This window comes from Lutra lutra, chromosome 4 (assembly GCF_902655055.1).
Source record: "Lutra lutra chromosome 4, mLutLut1.2, whole genome shotgun sequence".
Lineage (NCBI taxonomy): Eukaryota > Metazoa > Chordata > Mammalia > Carnivora > Mustelidae > Lutra > Lutra lutra.
The window spans coordinates 125,942,840-125,965,327 of NC_062281.1; the positions used below are offsets into that span (position 1 = coordinate 125,942,840).

Below are 22,488 nucleotides of genomic sequence, written 5' to 3' on the forward strand. Positions count from 1 at the left end.
TCAGGATCAAGCCTAAATACCCACAAAACATTCCGTTAGTTTTTTCTTCCAAAACTTCTTAGAACTTGATAGGGGACTGACTGATCTATATTTCCCAGGATCTATCCTCTATCCCCTTTGTAAGAAATAGGCCAATTGCCCATCTGTTTGTTATGGCATCCCCTGCATTTTCTAAGAGTTTCTCTGAGATTACAGACTCCCAGGGCCAAAACCATTCCCAATATGTTCTCCTCCTAAATCATTTTGGGGGCCTCATATCTAGCTGCCGACATACAGTAACCTCCGCCCCAAAAGAATGAGGTGTTAGATGAACCTCGCATCTCTGCTGAGATGTGTTTGGTGCAGGAAGTTGGCTGTTGGGTGGAGGAGTCTGGGAGCGGTATCTTTCCCAGGGTTCACGCCCCGTGTGTGGCCATCACCTCAGACAACATGCCGCAGCTCAGGGTCTCTGACAGTGGAGGGTGTCTGGGCTGCTCTGTCAAAGAAGATTTGCCTCTGTTGTTCTTGAAACAGTAGAAAGGAAAGGTCAGCAGATTTTTCTTTCTTCTTACTCATACGGCCAGCTTATATTTTTGTTGGAATTCTTTCTCCGTTCTTTCCTCCCCTCCATCCCTCCCTTCCTTCCTTCTGGACAGAAAATCTTTATGCTAGCAAACCAAAGCATGACTTAATTGTTATATATGAGCTTCACAGTCAGATGGGACATACACTAGATGGGACTCTAAGAGCTCTAAGTCCCACTAAGATGGGACTCTAAGCTCTAAGCTCTAAGATGGGACTCTAAGAGAAGTGCCCTTCTCCCTCCCCCATTGCTCTCTTTATTAAACAGACTCTCTGTCCATTGCTAAGCAGGCATGCATGTGGACAGGAGCACAGCCCCTGGTGCCAGGCTGCCTGGGTTCAAATCCTGGCTCTTCCATTTATCAGCTCTATGCCTTTGACCATATCACCTCGCTTCTCTATACTCCATCTTCCTTAGTTTTAAAAAGAGAGTAGCATTAGTATTTTATTAGGCAGTGTTCATGATATTTTTAGGGCTGACATGAAGATTAAAGGGTTAATGCATATAAAATTCTTACAGCAGTGCCTGGCATATATAATCATTGCTCAAGGTAAAGTTTGTCAAGTATTGATCGAATGAATTATTGTATGTAATGCAATGCAAAGGGAAAATATACATGAATTACCACATTGTGACAAGACATCAGTTTGGAGATTTTATTTAGGGTGTTTAGGTCCCCTGACTAATCTAAACTAGAATTTTATTCTGAGGGGAAAAAAAGCTTTTATGATTTAAAAACAAAATTGATTTAAGAAATAGTTTTTAGGAAAGCATATTGGCAATTTACTTTTGTAAATGTGTATGTGTGTATGTGTATGTGCGAAATAGATCATTCAAACAAAATTATAAATGACATATGTATCGTATAAAGAATAACACTTAAAGGAATTTTAAAAAAACTTTTAAAATGCATATGTAGGGGCATCTGGGTGGCTCAGTCTTTAAGAGTCTGCCTTCAGCTCAGGTCATGGTCCCAGGGTCCTGGAATCAAGCCCCACATCAGGCTCCCTGCTCAGTGGGAAGCCTGCTTCTCCCTCTCCCACTCCCCCTGCTTGTCTTCCCTCTCTTGCTGTGCCTCTCTCTGTCAAATAAATAAATAAATAAAATCCTTTTTAAAAAATGCCTATGTACCTGCCAGGCAGCATAATAGAACATTTCCAGTATCTTCAGCATTGCCTATGTAGACCTGCCCTAGTGACCACCCCCTTATAGAGAAATAACCGTATTATAAATTTCTTGTTAATCATCTTGCTTTTCCTTATGGTTTTTACCACATATGGATGTAATGGTAGACATCAAACTGTTTAGATTTACCTGTAAGCAATACCACAATTAACATTGAGCTTGACTGTCAGTATATTTGGGTTCATTTCCAGTATCTTCTTTTGTTCTTTCTTTGTCCCACTTTTCTATGTTTGACTTTCCACCCCTCCTCCTTTTCTTACATTGAGATCTTGTTTTCCTTTCCTTTGGCTCCATCCTTCCCCTTCCATTGGTTTGGAAGTTAAACACTTTATTAAATGTTGACATGCATATTTAACAAAGTATAAAGTTAATCAATATTTTTCCCTCTTTCCCATTAACACAAGGACATGAGAATTCTCCCACTGGGATTTCTTTGGAATTATGCAGTTTCACACAGAAAGGAGTCTTCACATCAAAACTGGCAGCAACAGCTTCTGATGTCTGGTTTGTTTAGTTCTTGCCTTTTGACAACATAGTAACCCTCTCTTGGGAAGAGCAGAGAACAAAAGTGTTACTGTTAGGGGAAATACAGACCATTGGAGCTGGAGGGGCCTTCAAGATTACCTAAACTAGTGTTTTCCAAACTTTTTGACAAAGCCCAACAGTAAGAAATAATAGTTTACTTCATAACCAATATTCACATAAACATAGTATGTAAAACTGAAATGAAAGTTGCATGAAACAAAACTTCCCTTGGTCTTTGCAATATACTCTGAGCGATTCCATTCCATTCTTGCATTTAAAAATCTCCAACTTGGGGCGCCTGGGTAGCTCAGTGGGTTGGGGCCTCTGCCTTCGGCTCGGATCATGATCCCAGGGTCCTGGGATCGAGCCCCTCATCTGCTCTCTGCTTGGCAGGGAGCCTGCTTCCTCCTCTCTCTCTCTCTCTCTCTCTCTGCCTACTTGTTATCTCTTGTTTGTCAAATAAATAAATAGAATCTTTAAAAAATAAAAATAAAAAATAAAAATCCTCCAACTTGTCCAAACCCTTTAAATTGACAACATACCCACTAAGGTGCCCTGGCCCCAAATTGGAAAAACCCAGCACTTTCCTAAAGCTCTCAATTTGTAGTTTAGGAAGCCAACCCCAGACAGATGACATGGGTGTCCCAGGGTTGTACAGTAAGTGAAGGATAGGACCCAATCTCTGATCTCTTATCTCCAAGTTCTTTGTTCACATATGTCAGTCAAAGCAAAAATAACACAGAAAGTAGTGAAAAGGGAACCATTTGTGAGCTGTAATTATGAAATGGAGAATTAAACCCTCCTGATAACTCCTAAACATCTAATTTTGGCCGATGGCTTTGACAAAGCATCTCATGACAACCACCACTTAGGGAATCCAGCTCAGTGTTGGGCACCACTCGCCATGACTTCTGGTCCCTCCCAACCACCCACACAGTCGGGAATGTTATCCTTATTTTATAAATGAGGGAATAGGAGGCCGCTTGGGTGGCTTGGTTGAGCTTCTGACTTTGGCTCAAATCCTGATCGCAGGGTCCTGGGATGGAGCCCCATGTCTGGCTCCCTGCTCAGCAGGGAGTCTGCTTCTCCCTCCCCCTCTGTTCCTCCCCACTCATGCTCAAGCTCTCTTTCTCTCACTCTCTCTCAAGTGAATAAATACAATCTAAAAATGAGAGAACGGGTGGTCAGAAAAATACAGTGATTTGCCTCATTTGTGCAGCTCATAAAGTGAGGAGCTGGGCACACCTGTCTGACCCGGAGGCCCATGACATTTTATGGCCTCACACAGCCGTTTTATGGCTCTTGACTTATTAGTGTATCTCTCAGAACAAAGATAAAGCGACAAGAGGAACACCGTGCAGGACTAATTCTAACCAGTCAGAATAACTAGTTGCTGATGTGATTCATAGACTTGCTTGTTTATTCTGTCTCCCCGTTAGCACTTTAGCTCCTGGAGTGTATAGTCATTGTCTCTTTTACTATCTAGTACAGGTCCTGACACACTATAAGCTCACAGGGAATGTTTGTGGAATGGATAACCAGGGGCGTTTAGAAATGATAAGGACTTTGGGGAGGAAACCATATCACAGTATTGAGACAGGTCACATACATAGTGGCCGAGAGCACAGCCTACGGAGAAAGACTGCCGATATTCAAAATCAGATGTCCCTTCCAAGCTGTTTGATGGTGAGCAAGTTACTTAACTTTCCTTGCACCTCCCTTTTCCTGGGGATGATAACAAGGCCCGCCTGACAGTGTGGTTCTACCAGTTAATAAAGGAAGGCATTCACACCAGCGCCTGGCTCATAGTAAGCATTGTATAGAGTTGAGCTCTCGCTGATACCCAAGGTGATGGCGACAAAGTAGGGGAATACTTGAACCTCGGTCTTATATTTTAAGGAAAATGTGTCCGAAGCTTTAGTGGTTAGCCAAGTATGATCAGATGTCTAGGGACTCAGAAGACACTCCCCTCCGTGTGCAGTTCGTGCTAAAATTGTGCTAAATCAATCAATCTGCTACAAGCACATCTCTACCTCATCATGAAACAGAAAGATTTATTTCTGACAACCAACGAGAACAAAAAAACTGAACCCAGAACAGAGAATTAAACAGATGGCCCATGAATCTGTCAAAAAGAATACAGTGCTTACTCAGCACCAACATGGATTTATAAAGAATAGCATTCGAGAGCAGGGGACTTCGGAAGAGAGGAGGAGAATGCCAAAGGTGAGGTGTGTCTTCTTGTCAGGAGAGCATTTAGAATATCTGAGTTAGAGAATAGTGGAGCATCGGGTGTGAGGCCTTTCCACATATACTCCTGGCATCTGGCCTTGGTTTTCTCATCTGCAAAGCAGGGATGATGACCACAGCAGCCTCCTAGTGTGGTTCAGAGAGCTGATGGAGAAAAGGTCTGTGGAGTGCTTAGTAAGCGGCAGGTAACTGTGAGCCCCTCAGGAGGAGCCCTGGGTAAGCAGCTAAGGAGTTGAAATAGAACATGGTGGACAGTCAAGGGGGTGCCCAGCTGTTGGTGTCTAATAAGCCCAGGTCTCAAGCGCTCAGAGGAAGGGTGGAAGTGTGCTCTGCATTTGTCAAAACAGATCCTTAAGGTCCCTTGGTACCACTGACTGAAAGCTGGGCCAGAAGAAACCTCAGTAAGCAGCCCACTTCCTTTTGTCTCCCCGCAGGGGCCTTTGTCGTGTGCTGGACCCCAGGCCTGGTGGTTCTGCTGCTCGATGGCCTGAACTGCACGCAGTGTGGCGTGCAGCACGTCAAAAGGTGGTTCCTGCTGCTGGCACTGCTGAACTCCGTCATGAACCCCATCATCTACTCCTACAAGGACGAGGACATGTATAGCACCATGAAGAAGATGATCTGCTGCTTCTCTCAGGAGAGGAACCTGGACAGACGTCCCTCCCGCCTCCCCTCCACCATCCTCAGCAGGAGTGACACGGGCAGCCAGTATAAGGAAGACAGTAGCAGCCAAGGCACGGTTTGCAACAAAAACAGTTCCTAAGCTGTGGGTGTCCCCATGTCCACAAGGGCCTCCTCTGGAAGAGGAGCTGTGAAGAATGGCTGCCTGTCTCTAACAACGCCCACCTACAGTGTTATTTCAGGTCTCAACCACTGGTGGATTTTTTTGAAAAATTATTTTACATAGTTTCAAAGCATGGGCAGCAAAGAGGGGACACGATGCATTTGGAGAAAATGCACAAATGAGGGAAGACAGTGCAGTGGAACCCTCAGTGATGTCCTTGGAACCGCTTAGAGCACCATACCGGGCCCTGCTGCCATCTTGTAGCCATTCTCTTTGTGTTTTAAAAGGATGTTGTTGATAGAGGGCTTAAGCCAAGATAAATAATAATGTTACTTGAGCCACTTGATGTAGCTGCTTGGAAAGCCTATGTAGTTCTTTCTGCATGCATTTAAAATTTTGAAAACGCTTCACCTATGATATTTGTTTCCTCAAAGAAACCATGGCCCATAGCTCGGTGTTCAGTAGGGATCTCAGAGTCACAAATCAGTAAGGGCTCCAGATTAGACTTGATTTTTAACTAAAAGAACATTCTGAGGAAGAAGATTTAGTTACTAACAAAAAAAGGTAAATGTTAGAAACTTTTCTTGAAGCAGGAAAAAAGGCCTTGATGTGGTCATCTAAGTGTGCATGGGTGTGTGCACACACCTGTATGTTTAAACATTTCTAATTTGTATTTAAAGACCTCAAGGACAGTAATGGTGAAAGAAAGTCACTGGCCATCCAGACTGTTCAGTCTAGGACTATAGCTGAAAAAATGACCTGTTGTGTTCTAAAAGAAATGAGAAAGAGGTGATTCATTTGCAAATAGACATACAGACATACAGCAGGGTGAAAGGTGATACTGATAAATGGGCTGAATTCCATTCACATAGGATAAAATATGAGGTTGACTTGAGCCTTTATCTTCAGTTACCTCCATACCACTGATGGCTTGTCAGACTTAGTATGTAGAATAATTTTCTTGTTTCATATTTTGCCCACACTTACCGTCATATATTTCTGGTACCTGTCTTACTTATGGACTGAATTTTGATCCGTGCTCAATTTTAAAATTTTCGCCTTCAAAGAACTAAGTAAGCAACATGAAAAGCTAGTCAGTGGAAAAAAAAAAAAAAAGTGTCATACACCTAGGCTACTGACCAAAGTTTTTTATATAAAGAATTTAGAATATATTAAAATAAGAATAACTTCAAGGCAGTTATAGTATTTATGTAGTTTGCAAAAGAAGTTTACATTTTTTTGCTATTGTGATGTAACATTTACGTGCAAGAACTACTTGGAATAAAAGGATTTGAGAAGTTGAGCTTTTTAGATGTAATGGCCTAAAATAGAGAGTATTATGATTTGAAGGTGTAGATTTCACAAACTCCATGTAGTAAGTGGGTCTATCTGAAGCTTATATCAAAGCTACCGATAAAATAAAATAAAATAAAATAAAATAAAATAAAATAAAATAAAAATCTGTTCTTTCTTGTTGAGGCGCATTATTGCTTTGGGTATTTTCTAAGTAAAAATACAGTCTGTGGTGACTATAACGCACATTTCTATTGCAGAAGAAAAATCAGATTTGCCCTGAAGTACATACCCTCAGTGTTTTGTGGAAGCATTTTGAATCTACAGCGGACCAAAGGGTGGAGGATTGAAATTGAATTCCAGTCCCTGAATAGCTACTAAGGGATCTTTAAAGGCTTTATTTTGAGGAAAGCACCATTTTTAGGACTCTGCAGCAGAATGTCATATTCAGAATAGTGTCTGGAGGGGATCCAAGTGTGGAAATTCGTGATGGAAATATATAGCTTTTGTTTTTATGTGCACACACATACCCCCGAGACGGTATAAGAGTCAAGAAGTTGTGTGTATTTGGAAATGACAAGTGGCAACAAGGCTCACCCAGAGCGTGGCAAAAGCCCATCTCTTAGTTGGAGGAAAAAAATGGAGAAAGAACATGTTTCCTCAAATCCTAAGACTCCACGCTTACCCGTAAGTCATTGAGAGGATGGTTCTAAAAATTCAGTCTATACTTGTTCAGACCAACCCTTGACACAAAGCAGGGGCTACTCCCTAGCCAAACAAGATTTAATTTTCTTAGATTTGTAGCAGTGCCCAACGTGTTCTCATATATCTGTGTTGGTGAAGTTTGGTTCTTTGTGAGGATTGCCTACTTGGAAAGAAAGGATTTTCACAAATAAGTTGTTGAAGATTTTTGGTGAAATTTGTTTTAAAGTGAGTGGTAGACTTTGGGCTATAATGTGACCTTCAGAAACGCTAAGCACTGAAATAATTACAGCCCACATTTGTGTAATTCCAAATGCAAACAATACTAAACCATAGAATAAATGTAAGCCTCTAACAGAGCTCTACTTGCCCTCACCATCACCCCTTTGATGCTTTTTTATAAATACTGACAATCAAAATTTAGAAATTTCACTGCCCTTGTTTTACTGGGCCCGCTAAGCACATGCATAGCCTGTGGTCCAGTGGGCCAGGATCCAGGACTGGGTGACGTCACCAGCATCAGTACCAGGTGGCAGGCGGGGGGAGGGGGGGACATGGGAGCAGGTGGTCCAGCTCTGTTCATCTGTTGATGCCACCCTTTAGACTACAGGACATGCCATGTCCCGGGTCTGTAGACTCATTTCATGAGGTTGGAAGTGTTTTGTGCTTATTAGCTCATTAATCCTTTAATCATTTGGGGCGGTGGAGAAGAATACTTAGCCCTCTTTTAATTAACTGAATAGCCATAATGAAGGTAAGCCTGTGGAGACACCTGTGAAGGTGACTTGGCAACAACCTCAAGCCCTATTAGAACCTGGAGTAAAAATAACCAAAGTGTTATTCTACACAATGATCCATCTCACCATGTACTCAAAAGAATTTAAAACTTGCAAGCACAGATCTGACTCCTGGGATACCTACCAAAGGATTCTCTCCCCTTGGTGGACTAGTAAGTATAATACTAAATTGGAAAGCCCTAGGGCTCTTTCCAGTTTACACAGCCTTTCAGACATAGGTGCAGGGGTTAGAATCACTTGAAGAAATGAAAAAATTTTAAAGTAAGGGAAGCTGCATTTTGTGTGTATGATGCTTTCTTGAACACATGACTTAATTTAACATACTCATCATTTAAGATCCATTTTCACAGAAGAATAATGTTGGGATGGAAGATGCTGTTGCTGTGGGGGTTGGTTTTGGGGGTCCTAATGCTGTATTCTATTTTTACATCACTCTCCCTGGTACTTTTCAGAGTGTGCTCCCTCCAAAATTAACAGATGGTCAATTATCAATGGTAATGATTAAGACTGCAGAGTGTTTTATCATCTATAACTTCTGAGCTAAAGGTTTGTAATACAAATGGCAGTACAGTGGTCACCAGAATCACATGTGGAGGTTCCAACGGACATCAGTAAGAACGTGGGTCACACTGGGCTGTGGATACAATGCAGTACCCTTGCATCCCAGTCCACAAAAGTGGTTTGCAATTCCCCAGTCAGCTGACCTTGGAATGCCCAGTGCTTGCCAGCTTTGTAGGGAGTTGCAGTTTTGTACAGCAAAACTTTATAAAATTTTTCTATATCAGCCTCTTCAAGTTTGAACAATTCAAATTTCCATAAACCATCTGTGTTGTATTTGTTACTGAGATTAGAGCCTAGCACATTCTGTATTAGTCAGATGGTTATATCAAAAAAGTGGGGAGGGGAGAGGCTGCCTGTCACAAGCCCAGGTTACATGTTTGTGCATATTAGAAAATGCTAGCCCTTCCTCAAGATACTCAGCTTGCGTCTATTGGAAAAATCATCTATACTAATTTTGTTAGAAATTTACTACTATTTATCAAAAAACTGTACTAATATATAAGCATGTCCACAATATGATTGGCATACTTAAGAGTTGTTCATTTCACCACTCATACAAATGTCCATGACAACCATCTTTTTTTTTACAACTTTTATAAGCATCTTTATTATGTGTGTTTTTTTTAATTTTTTATTTTTTCAGCATAACAGTATTCATTATTTTTGCACCACACCCAGTGCTCCATGCAATCCGTGCCCTCTACAATACCCACCACCTGGTGCCCCCAACCTCACCCCCCACCCCTTCAAAATTCTCAGATCGTTTTTCAGAGTCTATAGTCTCTCATGGTTCACCTCCCCTTCCAATTTCCCTCAACTCCCTTCTCCTCTCCATCCTCCATGCTATTTGTTATGCTCCACAAATAAGTGAAACCATATGATAATTGACTCTCTCTGCTTGACTTATTTCACTCAGCATAATCTCTTCCAGTCCCGTCCATGTTGCTACAAAACTTGGGGATTCATCCTTTCTTTTTTCTTTCTTTTTTTTTTTTTTTTACAGCTTTATAAACATATATTTTTATCCCCAGGGGTACAGGTCTGCGAATCGCCAGGTTTACACACTTTACAGCACTCACCATAGCACATACCCTCCCCAATATCCATAACCCCACCCCCTCTCCCAACCCCCTCCCCCCATCAACCCTCAGTTTGTTTTGTGAGATTAAGAGTCACTTATGGTTTGTCTCCCTCCCAATCCCATCTTGTTTCATTTACTCTTCTCCTACCCCCTCAACCCCCCATGTTGCATCTCCTCTCCCTCATATCAGGGAGATCATATGAGAGTTGTCTTTCTCCGATTGACTTATTTCGCTAAGCATGATACCCTCTAGTTCCATCCACGTGGTCGCAAATGGCAAGATTTCATTTCTTTTGATGGCTGCATAGTATTCCATTGTGTATATATACCACATCTTCTTTATCCATTCGTCTGTAGATGGACATCTAGGTTCTTTCCATAGTTTGGCTATTGTAGACATTGCTGCTATAAACATTCGGGTGCACGTGCCCCTTCGGATCACTACGTTTGTATCTTTAGGGTAAATACCCAGCAGTGCAATTGCTGGGTCATAGGGTAGTTCTATTTTCAACATTTTGAGGAACCTCCATGCTGTTTTCCAGAGTGGTTGCACCAGCCTGCATTCCCACCAACAGTGTAGGAGGGTTCCCCTTTCTCCGCATCCTCGCCAGCATCTGTCATTTCCTGACTTGTTAATTTTAGCCATTCTGACTGGTGTGAGGTGATATCTCATGGTGGTTTTGATTTGTATTTCCCTGATGCCGAGTGATATGGAGCACTTTTTCATGTGTCTGTTGGCCATCTGGATGTCTTCTTTGCAGAAATGTCTGTTCATGTCCTCTCCCCATTTCTTGATTGGATTATTTGTTCTTTGGGTGTTGAGTTTGCTAAGTTCTTTATAGATTTTGGACACTAGCCCTTTATCTGATATGTCATTTGCAAATATCTTCTCCCATTCTGTCAGTTGTCTTTTGGTTTTGTTAACTGTTTCCTTTGCTGTGCAAAAGCTTTTGATCTTGATAAAATCCCAAAAGTTCATTTTTGCCCTTGCTTCCCTTGCCTTTGGTGATGTTCCTAGGAAGATGTTGCTGCGGCTGACGTCGAAGAGGTTGCTGCCTGTGTTCTCCTCGAGGATTTGGATGGATTCCTTTCTCACATTGAGATCCTTCATCCATTTTGAGTCTATTTTCGTGTGTGGTGTAAGGAAATGATCCAATTTCATTTTTCTGCATGTGGCCGTCCAATTTTCCCAACACCATTTGTTGAAGAGGCTGTCTTTTTTCCATTGGACATTCTTTCCTGCTTTGTCGAAGATGAGTTGACCATAGAGTTGAGGGTCCATTTCTGGGCTCTCTATTCTGTTCCATTGATCTATGTGTCTGTTTTTGTGCCAGTACCATGCTGTCTTGATGATGACAGCTTTGTAATAGAGCTTGAAGTCCGGAATTGTGATGGCTTTCTTTTTCAATATTGCTTTGGCTATTCGAGGTCTTTTCTGGTTCCATATAAATTTTAGGATTATTTGTTCCATTTCTTTGAAAAAAATGGATGGTACTTTGATAGGAATTGCATTAAATGTGTAGATTGCTTTAGGTAGCATAGACATTTTCACAATATTTATTCTTCCAATCCAGGAGCATGGAACATTTTTCCATTTCTTTGTGTCTTCCTCAATTTCTTTCATGAGTACTTTATAGTTTTCTGAGTATAGATTCTTAGTCTCTTTGGTTAGGTTTATTCCTAGGTATCTTATAGTTTTGGGTGCAATTGTAAATGGGATGAACTCCTTAATTTCTCTTTCTTCTGTCTTGTTGTTGGTGTAGAGAAATGCAACTGATTTCTGTGCATTGATTTTATATCCTGATACTTTACTGAATTCCTGTACAAGTTCTAGCAGTTTTGGAGTGGAGTCTTTTGGGTTTTCCACATATAGTATCATATCATCTGCAAAGAGTGATAGTTTGACTTCTTCTTTGCCGATTTGGATGCCTTTAATTTCCTTTTGTTGTCTGATTGCTGAGGCTAGGACTTCTAGTACTATGTTGAATAGCAGTGGTGATAACGGACATCCCTGCCGTGTTCCTGACCTTAGCAGAAAAGCTTTCAGTTTTTCTCCATTGAGAATGATATTTGCGGTGGGTTTTTCATAGATGGCTTTGATAATATTGAGGTATGTGCCGCCATGACAACCATCTTAAAGAAAGCAGTAGATTGGGGGCACCTGGGTGACTCAGTGGGTTAAGCCTCTGCCTTCGGCTCAGGTCATGATCTTGGGGTCCTGGGATCAAGCCCTTTATCAGGCTCTCTGCTCAGTGGGGAGCCTGCTTCTCCCTCTCTCTCCGCCTGCCTCTCTGCCTACTTGTGCTCTCTCTGTCAAATAAATAAATAAAATCTTTAAAAAAAAAAAAAACAACAACAGTAGATTGAAATTCAGAATACCAGGATTCCAATTTTTGTTCTGCCCTAAACAATGAAACTCTGGGTATGAATTGCTGGCCTACTAAATGAGGAGGTTAAATGAGAGGCTTAAATGATCTATAAGAACATTTTTAGATCCAAAATTCTGTGATTCTATACATCACCTCCCATATATGAATCATGTAAAGAATGCTAAGTCTTTGGATTCTTGCTATTTCACCCCTTGTGGACATTTGAAAGAGAAGGAGCTCTGTTTTTGCTTATTACAATGATTCTCAAGCTTGGGGCACCTGGATGGCTCAGTCGGTTAAGCATCAGCCTTCAGCTCAGGTCATGACCTCAGGGTCCTGGGGTCCGTGTCTCCTCTGCCCCTACCCCCACTTGTGCACTCTCTCTCTCTCTCTCTCAAATAAATCTTAAAAAAAATGGTTCTCGGGCTTTAGTGTACACTAGAATCACCCAGGGAGACTGTCTAAAATCTATGAGGGCCTCCAGTGCGGTCCAATCCGTTACGCATCTGACTGTTGATTTTGACTCAGGTTGTGATCTCAGGGTCTTGGGATCGAGCCCCACATCCAGCTCCCCACTCAGTGGAGAGTCCGTTTGAGATTCTATCTCTCCCTCTTCCTCTGTCCTCCCCCCATGCACATGCTCTCGCTCTCTCTTTCTCTCTCTCTCTCAAATAAAATCTTAAATATCTGTGAGATTAAGGTAGATGTAAAATGTGTAGTTATAAATCCATCACCAATACAGGGGAAAGGATTTCTGGAATAAAATTAAATTGCTCATCAAAATAGAGAACCTAAGAGACCTGACGGCCTGCTTATCTGTACTAAAGTGAACTTAAATGTGAAACATGTAAACCACTGATTGCTCCAATTTAAATAGAAACCCACACATTTATTTTGACATTTACCAAAACCTTTGAACATTCCCTAGGTGCTAGGGAACAAATAAAAAGTCCTATCCAGGGGTGCCTGGGTGGCTCAGATGGTTAGGCGTCTGCCTTTGGCTCAGGTGTGATCCCAGGGTACTGGGATCAAGCCCCACATTGGGCTCCCTGCTTGGCAAGGAGCCTGCTTCTCCCTCTCTCTCTCCACTGTCCACCCTGCTTGTGCTCTCTTGCTTTCTCTGTCAAATAAATAAATAAAATCTTTAAAAAAAAAAAAGTCCTCCCCATAGGGGTGCCTGGGTAGCTCAGTTGGTTGAGCCTCTGACTCTTGGTTTTGGATCAGGTCATGATCTCAGGGTCATGAGATCGAGCCCCATGTTGGGCTCCACACTCAGCATGCAATCTGCTTGAGATTCTCTCTCCCTCTCACTCCCCCTCTGCTCCTCCACCCCCTGGGCACGCTCTCTCTCTCTCTCTCTCTCTCTTTCAAGTAAATAAATAAAATCTTTCTTTAAAAGTCCTGCCCTTGGGGCGCCTGGGTGGCTCAGTGGGTTAAAGCCTCTGCCTTCAGCTCAGGTCATGATCCCAGGTTCCTGGGATTGAGCCCCACATTGGGCTCTCTGCTCAGCAGGGAGCCTGCTTCCTCCCTTCTCTCTCTCTGCCTGCCTCTCTGCCTACTTGTGATCTGTCTGTCAAATAAATAAATAAAATCTTTAAAAAAAAAGTCCTGCTTAAAAGAATTAACAAAATCATAAATCAAATACATGTATATATAGATAACCCAAGGGACATAAAGTAAAAAGGAGCTGAAGATACTAAAGAGGGATGGGAATGGATGTAGCCATCCTCCAGGTATCACTTTGGAATGTTGGTGATACTGGGGTTATGTTTTTTAGATCTATCCTCTGTGGTGTAATTCTTGATATAGAATTCCCAAGACCTGGCAGAAGAAAAGGAAATCACATAAAGGGGTGACTTTTTGGGTTAAAATTAGTTTACGGTTTATGGGTTAGGGATCTGTTACTGGTAATCTAAATTAGATTTGTGTTTCTCTTAGGTGAAAGCCTGATCACAGGTTTATATAAATTTGGAGATGGGACACATCAACCAGGCTCCGGTGGGGAAAACAGAAACCATTCTGGGTGCTTGAAGCAAGAAAGTATTTAAAAAAATAGGCAACTAGGCACTTATAAAACAGTTGGCAAAGTTAGAAGAGCAAAGATAAGGGAAGCCCATAACCGGTTCTCAAGGTTTGCAGTTAACTTTCTGGGATATGTTGCCACAGTGGTCAGGAACTTTTGGAAACTGCCTCCTGAGGCAGGTAATTTGTGAAAGGACACCCAGAGACCACTACAAAATCCCACATCTGTTGCTAGAGGAAGAATATGGCTTCAGCTTCCCCTCTGCCTTCCTCATCTCTCATAACTATCTGGCACTGACAGCATCAGGACTGGGATATTTGCTGGCTTTGTGTTCCGGGAAATATGGTTCCTACGCTTCCAGCCTTTCAGATTCGGGGGTGACAGAAAAGATTAGCAACACAGCAATACAGCTGACGGCAAACAGCCAATCCAGCACATGGAGAAAGGAAAAAGGGAAAGGGGACTTCTTGGCTTCTGAGAATTTCCCTTTTCTGAAATATGTGTCCTTTAGTTTTTTTGTTTTGTGTGTGTGTGTGTGTATATGTGTGTGTGTGTGTGTATGTGTGTGTGTGTGTGTGTGTGTGTGTGTGTGTGTTTTAACTGAGGGTAGAAGGTATAGTTAGTTCTGCAGTAAGGGGTGAAAATTCTCTAAAAAATAATGTGTTGGTACATTTAATTTACAGGTTCCACATTTTGGTATATGTAACTTCCGAAGGCTGAATGGGAATAAGACAAGAAAGAATATAAAAGCAGAGTTCACTTATTATTGGCTATTCATTATCCAAACCTATGATATCAAAGTGAAGATTAAAACATGAGAAATAAAATATTTTTATCACATGCAACCATGACAAATATAGCTTATTCAATCTTTCCTTCAGGTTCAGATAGTCAAAGAGGATCTTGAAACAATTAGGAATGAGCCAACATAGATGTAAAACTCAGATTTGCCAGGTCATTTAAAGTCGGAACTCGAGTTTCATGGTCTTAAAAGATACAAAGGATCAACCCCTTCCTGAGTAGAACAGTCATAGATCGAAGTTTCAGAGTTTGTGGTTTGCTTGGGGGGAAAGTAACACTAAAGCTTCTTCTTTTGACAGTAATTAGGACCTGATAAATGCATCTTTGTGAGGAAGTTATAATGTTGCGATTATCTTTCATTTACAAACACGGAAACTGAAGACCACAAGATTGAATAAGTATGTCAGATTCACAGTGACTAAATCAAGGGTCAAACTTAGCTATTTCAAATTCTTCTCTAGATTTTCTTCTCTTTTCAGAGAACAGTCCTTAATAACCATAGATGACCTCAGATTTCAAAAAGCCAATGTTAAATAATAATAGGATAGCCATTTTAAGGATTAAGAATGCTCATGCTCTTTGAGCTATTCAACTTCTGAGAACGGTTCTAAATTAGGAAAAGGCTTTGTACCCAAAGGTGGTCAAAACAACATCCCTAACAGTGGAAACATCTGAACAATGTAATTATTCAAGCACCGTGATAAACAAATGTAGAGCCCTGTAGGCAAGCATGTGGACTCTGGAACCCTACTGCCTAGGTATCTCAGCTTTTTCACTTGCTGGCTCCGTGACTCTGGGCTAGTTCCTCTTCAGACAATTCCACCTATCATAGGCTAACGGAGATTAAATAAGTTATGCCAAGCGTTTAACACGATGCTGGGGCACTTTGCATGTGTCTTTATTGTTATGGATGGAATGCTGTTCAGCAATTTTAAATTAAGGGTATGGTTAATGTAATAATATTGAAAAACATGTATGATGAAGGATTTGCTGATGGGTTGGATATGATAGCGAGAGATGTGTCTTAAAGAGACTTTTAGGGTTTGGGTTTGAGTTTCTTTTTCCTTTCTTTCTTTCCTTTTCTATTTTTTTTTTTTTTTTTTTTTTTTTTTTTTTAGATCAACAGCTTTACTGAATGTTGAGAGGGAAGCTCCCTTCCTCCTGCAGTGCCAGCGGCCTGGGCCTCAGGGTCAGTCATCTGAGGCATCTGGCAGGCAGACCACAGGTCAAAGGTCAGAGGCCAGAGGTCAGAGTCCACCTACGCCCAGTGGGGCCCCAGAGTGGCGGCACGTGTGGGGGTGTGGCTTTCACCTTCCTACCCCAAGGTGGGCTGTGAGCTGGAGTCCTGGGCACCGCTGGGTGTCCTCTCTCACTGGGAACCACAGACAGAGCCACAGGTGGCCAAAGCCAATGCTGACCTCCCAGCTATATCACCCCATGAAGCCCTTGGGAGGTTGAGGGAGTAGGGGCAGAGAATGTATCTACAGCCACCAAAAGTAGAATTTTTTCTCTCTTAGATGGAGAAGTTGGTTGGAGCAGGAGATTTGGAGGGGTGGGGGAAGGAATCAGGAATTCAGTTGTAGTGTGACCTTCCACGTACAGAGACAAAACCAGGTGGAGATGTTGGGAAGGCAGCTGGATAAACAAATCTGTCCGGGCAGGAGAGGTTCATCTGGGAGTCACTGTATATGAACGGCATTTAAAGCCATGGGGTTAGACTAAATCACATAGACGGTGAGTGTAGACAGAGATAATAAAAGGTCCGAGAACTGACTCCTGGGCATTTGCAGTGTTTGAGGTCAGAGAAGAGTCCGTTAAGAAGACAGAAGGGGGGGTGCCTGGGTGGCTCAGTGGGTTAAGCCGCTGCCTTCGGCTCAGGTCATGATCTCAGGGTCCTGGGATCGAGTCCCGCATCAGGCTCTCTGCTCGACAGGGAGCCTGCTTCCCTCTCTCTCTCTCTCTCTCTCTCTCTCTCTCTCTCCGCCTGCCTGCCTCTCTGTCTACTTGTGATCTCTCTCTGTCAAATAAATAATAAATAAAATCTTAAAAAAAAAAAAAAAGAAGACAGAAGGGGCAGCCAATGATGTAGGAAGAGAACCAGCAAAGACCCAGAGGGATCCACTGTGTCAAATGCTGCAATGGAGGCTTGAGAATTGACCTTGATTTGGCCTTGGAGGTTTCGGTGGCCTTGACAAAGCTGCTTCACGGCAGTGGTGGGGACGAAGGCCTGACTGCAGGGGCTTTAAGGGACACTGGGAGGAAAAGACCAGGGACAAGTAAAGACTAGCTAGTTTTAAATTGCTGTTTTCTTTTCCTAAAAAGGGACCCACAAGGTGGGAGAGTAGTTGGAGGGGTGTGTGCAATAATGGGGGGCTTTTTTTTTTAAAGATTTTATTTATTTATTTGACAGACAGAGATCACAATAGGCAGAGAGGCAGGCAGAGAGAGAGGAGGAAGCAGGCTCACCACCCAGCAGAGAGCCCAATGCAGGCCTCGATCCCAGGACCCTGAGATCATGACCTGAGCCGAAGGCAGAGGCTTAACCCACTGAGCCACCCAGGTGCCCCGGGGGCTTATTTTAAGATGGGAATTATTATAGCATGTAGTCACTGGTGGGAATGGTCCAGTAGAGAGGGATTAAGTGATGATTCAGGAAAGTCGTGGTGATGATTGCTGGAAAGGGTGAGCTTCAGGGTTTAAGAGAGGATCTGGTCTGTCACAGCAACAGGGATGCTCCATCCGCAGTAAGAGGAGAGAAAGCAGGGTACGCACACAGGGAGCCTAGAGATGTGCCAATGTGGTATGCTCAGGGCTTCCTCCTGTCTTATCAGTGAGTACCACAGACCAGACCGTTAGCAGAGGGTCATGATAAGGCAGGAGTTCAGGAGTTGAGGGGAGAAGAGGAAGTGAGAAGTCACGCCCAGGAGAGCGGGACAGTGAGTGGACGAGGAACTCAGTAGGGCTGCCGCACCAAGGCCCACCTAGTGAGGCGAGTGGGTACAGATTTAAGACCATTCAGAAAGTTCCTGTATTTCCCTCCAGCCTGTCTAGCTGCTTGGCTGCAGCCATGATGCAGACAGAGAGCTGAATTATCTGTCAAGTAACATCTGGGCTCTGTCCCAACCATTTAAGTCAGAATCTCTAGGGTTTAGACCCAACCATGGTGTATATCTGAAGGGATTGCCATGTGCAGTCAGGCTTCAGAACCATGGATTAAAGCAAGAAGGTGAAGGGAAGGTTCAGAGAAGAGCCTACGATCCAGGACACCCTGCTGTGAAAAATTCAGTGTCTGTTTAATTACTAAGTGGGGACTGAAATTTTAACTGAGCAAAGGAGCCCAAGAGGGGAAACTAACATTAAGTGAGTGCCTACTAGGGTTAGAAATTGTTCTGTGTGCTTCACATGCTTGGTCTGACATAAGATAATAATTAGGTAAGACTCTTAGAGGTAAGAATTTTTAACCTGAAACTCAGATAGGTGATGTGAGTGGCCCTCGGCAACCCAGCTAATAAGTAGTAAAGCCAGGACTTGGATCCGGATCAATTTGCTCTAAAGGTTTTACTTAAGAGTTCATGAAAGATGTGAGACTACAGCTGTTGTGTTCAAGGAGGAAGTGTATTTTGATTTTGGATATGTAAGAGGGCTTCTCAGTGGGAGGGATAGTCCGGAAAAAGGCCTGGAGGCAAGAAAGAACAGGACGCATATGAGGAATGTTCGGGAGAAGGACGCCTCCTGTGGCCAGGTGTGTTGAGGTGAATAAGAGAACATATGATCTGACCAGCCAGCAAAATAGATGAGTTGGGGGAGTGGCTGTCCTCCGCGGCCAGATCGCCGGGCAGCCTGCCAAGGTACTTGGGGCTCAAGGAAGCTGCATTGCGGAACTGCTAAGCAAATGTTCCCTGCATTGTTTGTACAATTCATTATTTTTAAAAAATGATAGCTGTTGGGCTCCATTGAGATAAAAGATGGCCTCTGAGTATAATCTCATTATCATCTGTCACCATGGCTGGGGAGCTTTATGTGTCCACAGAATCTCAGAATCTCTATTTCTCTAGCTTTAATCTCAGGGTCAATATCCCAGCACAGCACTGCGCGTAATAAATAGCTCGTAGTAATGATCAAGTAGGCTACTGTGTTTTATTTTATTTGGCTTTCAAGCCAATCAATTTTGTAGCTGTCTGTTTGAGTGCTGAAAAAAAATTCTGGAGACAGCAAAGAATCCGATGAAAAACTAGAACACACTGACAAAATCAATCTTTATCTCCCCGGCTTCTCCCATGGAAAGAGGCCCTAGGTAGACTGTTGATTACGCATCTAATAAGGCGGCTGCCCATGGAAATGATCCTTTTGATTGGTTTGCAGATGAGCTCTATTTTATGCCTCTTTGGCCAGAAATAAAGCTTTTCATATGCACTGGTACAATATATTCAATAATGACATTGGTTTGCTTGCCTTCTGTCAGTGATTTTTTTTTTTACTTTGAGAATATGGAAAATCATAATTCCTGAAATGATAGCAAAAGTGAGAGAGGGAAAGAGATGAAAAATAGAAATAGCATCTGTCCTCAATAGAACTGCTGATTAAAAAACGGAATCTACTCTCTTTCTGCCTAGTATTCTTCCTGGAAATATATGTGGTTCAAATAAGGTGGAAGGTGTCTTCCCTGTCCTGGGGTAGAAAGTCTACACTTCGGAGGTTTTTTTTATTTTTGTTTTTGTTTTTTTTATGTTACATGGGGAAAAGAAAAAAGAAATATAAATGATCTGATCAAAAACTATGCCATGAATTTAACAACAAAGGCAACTTCTAGGTGTAATTGCTATGCTTGTGTTTCAAGTTTCTGACCTAGGAAGTCTGTTTGGTTTGAGCCATTCTTCAGGACAGCAGGCACTATTCATTCATTCCCTGAGCAAAGTTGACATTAGACAGTACCTACCATGAGCCAGACAGTGTGCTCAGTATTGAGAAAAATCCCAAGGGAAATGAGATAGACCCTGAGTTCAAAACCAGCTTACACTAGCGACTAAGGGTCTTCCAGTAGATATTCATGGGACAAGAAAGGGACTGATAGTCACAGGTTGCGCCCGCTGTTCAGAATGCATGACCAAAGTTATGGCTATTCAGAGTGCGATTTGGATCGCCTTTGTCCAGCTTGTAGGGTATAGTATAAAGGTCACGATTGCTGTGGGATCCACAGAAATCTTCCTAAGAACCAGTGTCTGCGAGGGCATTTGCGTGAGATGTGTATATTTTATGTAGATTATGTGAATGAGTTGTAGGCATACTTTAAAAAAACATCATGGCTACCCTGAAGTGTATGTCTTGATTTTTATTTCCTTTATTATTTTTTAATTATTAAAATTCATTCGATTCCCTTATGGAAGTCAACGCAGAAAGGTAAAAGATGTTTCACTGGAGAGGAAGAGTCAGGGGAAATGGGGAGGGCTACAGCCGATGTGACCTGAAGGGGCTTGCTGTCAGCACATGGAAGACATTCTCAGTTAGCTGCAGACTCTGGGGCCATGGAGAACACAGCAACTTGGCTTCCAAGGCCGAACATTCTCTTCATTGTCCCTTCTCAGTCTCTTTTGCTGGTTTCACTCTTCTGCTTCACGTCTTAATCCTGGTGGGGCCACCACTGGTCCCGCTCTCTTTTCCTTCTACCTTCACTCTTGGTCACATCATCAAGTCACTTGGCTCTGAAGGCCATCTATATGCTGACCACCCTCAAATGTCTATCTCTACCTAGGACCTCTCTCTTTCTCTCTCTTTCAAACTCTAAACTCAAGTAGAAAAGTCCCCTTCAGTGTCTAGTGGTCATTCCTTCTCACCCCAAACTTGCTCTCCCCACAGCGCTCCCCATCTCAGTTGATGGCAGTACAGTCCTTCAGGCTACTCAGGTCAAAAATCTTAGCATCTTCCCACACCTCTCTTTTCCTCACCCCCACATCCTATATATCAACAAATAGTGCTTTTCAGCATAAAAGAAAATCTGACCACATCTCACCACTTCTAGTACTGTGTTCTGGTGTGAGCTACCTTTGTCTCTTGTCTGGATTCCTACATACCCTCTGATTGGTCTCCCTGCTTCTACCCTGCCCTCCTACTATCTATTCACACTGTGGCCAGAGTGATCCTTTTAAAATTCAGGTCCAATCCTGTCATCCCTCTGATCTTGGCCTTGTGATGGTCTCCTATCTTATTAAAGTGGTGCCAGTGACCTTCATTGTCTAGGCCTGTCATCTCTCTACCTTTTCCCCTTCTACTCTCCCCCTCTCTCACAGCACTCAAGTTACATTGTTGTCTTGCTTGTCCTTGAATGTGTCAGAGATGCTCCCAACTCAAAGCCTTTGCACTGTTGCTTCCTCTGCCTGAAATGCTGTCTCACATGTATCTGCATAAGGCTTACTCCCTCAGCCCCTTCAAGTCTTTACTCCAGTGTCCCCTTCTCCATGAGATCTGCCCTGACCATCCTATCTAGATTTCAACCTGCCCCACTCCCGGCACTCCCCTGTCCCCTTCCCCTGCTCCATTCTTTCTATAGTACTTTTCACCTTCTGTAAGCCTCCCCCTGCCTCATCCCTCCATGAAACAGGGATGATTGCCTGTTTTGTTCAATCATCATCCCATGCACTTAGAACAGCACCCAGCAAATAGGAGGTGCTCAATAAATATTTGAATATACATAAAAATGAATGAATATATGATATGCAGGAAGGAACCTCCTTTTAAGGAACATTTCTACCTATACCAAATTTGTGTTCAAATAGTCCCTAAGGATCACTTCTTGGCCTTTTGGCTAAGATCAAGCGTAGTATCTGTTCTTATCAGTTTAATATCTGATACGTCCTCTATCTGAGGACAATATATTAAATGGATTTTTGGAGTAGGGAGTTGGAATAGGAGCTTGCTCCTTCCACTCCACGCATAGACCTGGTATTGCAGTACCTCCGGGAACGGTGCACCCTCCCCACTAAAGTAGTAAATAAAAGATTTGTTTAAGAAAAAAAAAGTCCCTAAGGAAACATGGAAACACTCTTCTGAAATTCTAGTGTTCTAATTACTAACACTTTTTGTGTGCTTGTTATAAACTGGGCACTGAGAAAAGTACTGTATGTGCACCATCTCTCTTAGTCCTCACAACCCAATCAAGTAACTCGGAAAGATGTTACCAACACCTTATATACAGGCATACACCAGCTCAAAAAGACTAAGGAGTTTTCCCAAACCACCAGCTTATACATAGAAGAGTTTCTTTACCACTCTACAATGCCATCTCCTTTAAGTAAAGACTTACTATTGAATTGGTTCACTGAGACTCATTTTTTCAACAGCTTGTTCAAAGTCCTAAGAGAATTCCTAACCAATCGTTTGCACCTGGCAATGGAAAGACCTTAGAAGTATGAACGACTAGCCAGGCAGACCCATAAGAGATACAGAAATTCAATTGGATACTCTTTTAGTAACCCTAGATATTGATGATTTTAACTGATTGGAAGGATATGAAAAGAATCCAGGATTCTGTCAAGTACAAATGTCTTTAGAGATAACCACA

The 22,488-nt window shown here is 42.5% G+C and overlaps 1 protein-coding gene and 2 non-coding genes across 11 annotated transcripts in view; 2 read left to right on the forward strand and 1 right to left on the reverse strand.

Moving 5' to 3' along the window:
* LPAR3 (lysophosphatidic acid receptor 3) overlaps window positions 1-6,741 on the forward strand; it is a 104,648-nt gene extending 97,907 nt beyond the window's left edge. For all 9 annotated transcript variants that reach the window (XM_047728017.1, XM_047728018.1, XM_047728020.1 and 6 more), the window contains one exon: window positions 4,957-6,741. In XM_047728017.1, coding sequence (XP_047583973.1) covers window positions 4,957-5,285 — 329 coding nt within the window. In that variant the 3' untranslated portion in view covers window positions 5,286-6,741. The remainder of the gene's footprint in view (window positions 1-4,956) is intronic.
* A 9,480-nt stretch (window positions 6,742-16,221) lies between these two features.
* Window positions 16,222-16,345, reverse strand: LOC125099585 (small nucleolar RNA ACA64). Its single transcript, XR_007127292.1, has one exon. It is a non-coding gene; the product is annotated as a small nucleolar RNA ACA64 (small nucleolar RNA).
* A 5,367-nt stretch (window positions 16,346-21,712) lies between these two features.
* Window positions 21,713-21,903, forward strand: LOC125099352 (U2 spliceosomal RNA). Its single transcript, XR_007127128.1, has one exon. It is a non-coding gene; the product is annotated as a U2 spliceosomal RNA (small nuclear RNA).
* The last annotated feature ends 585 nt before the right edge of the window (window positions 21,904-22,488 follow it).